General features: G+C 39.7%; 1 protein-coding gene across 1 annotated transcript; it reads right to left on the bottom strand.

The window, feature by feature from the left end:
* On the bottom strand, window positions 1-4,291 carry LOC140812919 (probable methyltransferase PMT15). Its single transcript, XM_073171306.1, has 6 exons — window positions 3,370-4,291; window positions 1,741-1,951; window positions 1,350-1,647; window positions 879-1,271; window positions 403-480; window positions 1-318 (listed from the first exon to the last, which is right to left on the bottom strand). The coding sequence occupies exons 1-6, from the start codon at window positions 4,204-4,206 to the stop codon at window positions 75-77; spliced, it is 2,061 nt and encodes a 686-aa protein (XP_073027407.1). The 5' UTR covers window positions 4,207-4,291; the 3' UTR covers window positions 1-74.

The following is a 4,291-nucleotide window of genomic DNA, read 5'->3' as shown; positions in this document are numbered from 1 at the left end:
AAATAAATCTCTCAAAAACTTTGAATATATAAAAAGAAGAGTATAAACAGGAAAAATAATCAATTAAATTTACACTATGAAGCTGTTTGTTTTGCTTCTTTATCAGTTGCAGGAGCTGTCCAGTATTGTTTAGTAGCTATCAAAAGCTTCTCCCTAACATGAGGACCACCTTCATGATCAGTCATTCTGCTGTCCCATTGAAGTCCATCTACTACACTCTTGACATTCACTAGAACATCGACGTCGTCCCGTATGATCACGCTACCTTGTGGTCGTAAAATCCTATCCATTTCTAATAGAATATCTTCGATTGCACATCTGGAAAACAAAGGGTCGGTGCTCGATTACTTTGTGTTTTATACGTAATGTGTAACATTATATATACAAGTTGTTAGATTTTACCTATCCTTGTATAGTGTGAATATTGATTCGGCATGTATGAAGTCATATGTTCTTGGATAAGTTGACATAGCTTCACACCTGCGAAAATAAGCGATTAGCTCTGTTAGACGCATCTCTCAAATGCGATGGAGCCTGATAAGGAGCCGAATGATAACTATATACAACTCTGTTGGAGGGTGGTACGTTTAAAATTTCACCGTTGGCTATAATCAGACAACCAACGGCTGGTCGAGTGGAGAGGAGAGGAGAGGAGAGGAGAGGAGATCATCCCATTCATATGAAAATCATTTCAGTTTAATATAATGTATCCCCCTTCTCTCGAGTTCTTGGGTACCCTTACCAACGTCTTCTTGAAGGTGTCTCACCGCTCATTTCATTTTGGAGTTATCGGGGATTTGATTTCTTTTCGTACTTTTTAGCTCTTTGCACCTTGCAAAATGTTTGTATGTAGTGAGATAACGAGGAGAGAAGCATACCAGCTCTGATAAGTTCCGATCAATCCACGTTCATAGATAACTCCGAGGGTGTTCACATCAGCCTCGACTGGGACGACATTCATAACCCATGCGGGATCATCGATCAATGCAGCTGCAAAGCCTCCTAAATATGCATTCATATCAAGCAAGTTTCTGTACCTTCCTGGCTCCGCCAACTGATGGTCTACGGCCTTGTAATGCGACACTCTCTTCTTCCAAAGTTCGGTGTCTTTGCCAAAAAATTCTCCAGTGACCCCCTTTATGCTTCCACTTAGGATTCTTGGTGGGACGGTGGTTAATCTTTCCGGCCAATCAGCTAGTTGGCCACCGGATGTTTCTGTGAGGTCGGATACTTCGGGCAAGGGAGTCAAACATGATTCCATCTTAGTGTACCTGCATTAGTGCAAAGCTAAATCCAGAAAACGCACTGAAGAATCTTGAACTTATATGAGATGATTTCATTGTACTTACCAAGCTTTATCTGGATCTTGATCCTGGCAAAAGGTAGGCTTCCTAAAGACTTTCCTATTCAATTTACAGTGGATATGATTAGTCGCCTTCTGCCAAATAGCAAGATCGTTTTTCTGCACCAATTTCTTCCAACAAAGGCTTCTTGCCACACTCTCAATCCCATTTTGCTCTTCATTCAGGCTTTCTCTAGTTCTATTCCAACCCTTCCAGTGATTCTCCCAATTAACTGGCGGGCCCGAGAGGATCCAATATCCACCAGGACGTAAAATCCGGTCCACTTCAGTCAAGTATAGTCCATCTGATGTAACAGTTCGTTAATGCGAAGCAACAATAAAAAATTTCATAAAATGATTAATGAAAGAGTTCTTCATATCAACAAAAGGTTATATACCATATTGACCCCAAGGGATTAGGCATCGGGAACAATGTGCGATGTCGAAAGCTCGAGAAGGATAGGGGAGCTTCTCGGTGGCCAAAATTCCAATCAGAGCTGGAACTCCACGTTCGAGGGCGAATTGGACTTGTGCTTCATGGGTATCTTTTGGCGCGAAAGAGATGGGTAAAATGTTTCTTGAGAGCAAATAAGCACCCCAACTAGCAACCTAAAAATGTAATGGAAAAATTTACAAAAAAAAAATTTGTATGTAAGATTATGATACATGGCATCAATAACTTTAATACAATTTTTCCAAATTTGTGATATTAATGCGTCCATCTAACTAGTTTAGGACTGAGAATTGAACAAATAAGATGATTTAAAGGACTAATCATATGGTTTCAAACATTAAAAATCAACCAAAGGCCAGCATCACAACAAAAGAACGAGGTCTCGATTTCAAGACGTTAATTAGTTGTATTCCTCCTACCCAAAATATATATATATTAACAATCATCTAACAAGCCTGATGTCGTTAACGTCGAGGGTTTAGTGTCAATAGGGTATTAAAACGATTACGATGATGATTAATTAAATAGGTAAAACATATATGTGTCTCCACGGACCTAATTATCAAAGGAAAATATAAGATCGTACCATGAAAAGTGCAATCACTCAATAAAATCAATCTGAATTTGGCACTGAATTGAACAAAAAATTAAATTCCCAGATGATCAAAATTCAAGATTACTTCATTCACTTGTGCAATTCAATTTGCTTCAATTGAAAAAATTAATGACAATACAAATAAAAATTAAATAGAGAAAATGCTTTACTCGTTCGCACTCGTGGTTTTTTCAATAAAATTATGTTCTTGGAGTATAAATCAAGAAAATGTAAACCTTTAATTGATTTGGCTTCTCCTCTACTATTTACTTTCTCTCTTTTTTGTTTGAACATAAAATTTGAGTGTCTGGTGGGTAAATCCACCAAACTTCACCAACTGGGGTCAGTTCAAGACTTTTAATTAATCAACCACTTAAAAATATAGAGCAAAAAATCACTTATATCAAAGGTCAGCATCCTTGCAATTATATATAAATGGGATATCAGAAACTAAAATTCAATGATAATGGCAAAACCGTCCTAATCTCCTTTTCATACTATGTGAACTAAAAAACATTTCGGAAGAGTATAACTCAAATCTTTTAAAATACGACACAAATTCACAACTAGACCAAACGTTTGAAGCCAAACAAGAAAGATATAAGATTTAAACATGAACGATTATCGGATATATGGATGAAACAGAGACATGAAAAAATTAGCAAAAGTCAAAGGTCAGCATCCTTGCAATTATATTTAAGTCACTAGTGTGGTGACTACCGATTCAATATATTGCAAGTCTATCTCTTCCTTGTTCTTTCCCCGTATGTACTAATCTACGATCAAACTTATCAACACATGATTAAAATTAGCCTCGTACGGTCAGAAATTTCTTCTATTCATAATATTCGAATCCAAAAACAATTGCCAGCATTTACTTGGTACTTATCAAGAATTGGTTCAAGAAAATTTTGAGAAATTAAATACTAAAAAATGGATTAAAATATAAACGAATAATTTCAAGAAATGTAAACGTACCCCACAGCCAGTATCAATCGCCGTCCTGATGGAGCCATCCTTTAGATTAATGAGCTTGCCGATGTCATCAATGTAAGCATCAGCGCCACGTGGAAACATAGTCCCGCCACCGGGGAATTTGAACCGATCACCCTCGAATCGGACCCAATTCTGGCCCGCTTTCTCCACCGTCAGATGCTTATGCGGCACGTTGGCATACCACACCGTATCCCTACTCTTCGGCCACCGGAACGGCGTCGTGTACCCATGAGGCGCTGGGATTCTACACTGGAGCAGCTCGTTCTTATCGGGGCAATGCCTTTCCCTATAAACAAGCATCTCCCTTTCGAACTTCAATGATCTCGCAGCATCCTGGCACGGCGTGTACTCGGACAATTCAGCTTTGCATGGAGGGATGTGGACGGCACGCGCCTCCGGAGAGAGTGGGACGAGGAGCTCCGCTGTGTGGTGGGCGGTGAAGTCGAGGGTGATTATATTGGTTTCGGTCGGGTTCTTGGTTAATTGGTCGTTTGTGCATGGAAGGGTGGGGAGGAGGGTGGCGGAGGTGATCCCCCCGCGGCTGTGTTTCCAGATTCCGACGAGGTAGGAGACGGAGAAAAGAACGACGATTATAGCCATATAAAAGAGATTTGTTTTCTTCGTTTTGGTGGAAAGGCAGTGTGTTAGGTTGCCACAGATCGCCATTTTTCTCACCAACCGTTCCCACCCCACCCGAGTATTGAATGAAATTGCGGAGAAGATATAGCCAAAGAGTTTATGGAAACTGAAGTCAAATTCAAAGATATGACAAATTATATATATATATATATATGACGACTTATGGGGGAGTGTTAGCATGTATAGGTGGTAGACGGATGGTTTGGGGTGGAAGAACACGCGCCGCCTTTGCCTCGTGAAAGAATAGGCTCCTTTCTTATGGTAA

The sequence above is a fragment of the Primulina eburnea genome, chromosome 14, assembly GCF_022965805.1.
Source record: "Primulina eburnea isolate SZY01 chromosome 14, ASM2296580v1, whole genome shotgun sequence".
Lineage (NCBI taxonomy): Eukaryota > Viridiplantae > Streptophyta > Magnoliopsida > Lamiales > Gesneriaceae > Primulina > Primulina eburnea.
This window is presented reverse-complemented; position numbering and strand designations above follow the sequence as displayed.

Coding starts and splice junctions, on each gene's coding strand:
- LOC140812919 (XM_073171306.1), bottom strand. CDS start 4,206: ATGCTAACACTCCCCCATAAGTCGTCATATATATATATATATATAATT. Junction 1,952..3,369: donor CGATTGATACTGGCTGTGGG/GTACGTTTACAT, acceptor TTACATTTTTAG/GTTGCTAGTTGGGGTGCTTA. Junction 481..878: donor ATCGGAACTTATCAGAGCTG/GTATGCTTCTCT, acceptor TTATTTTCGCAG/GTGTGAAGCTATGTCAACTT.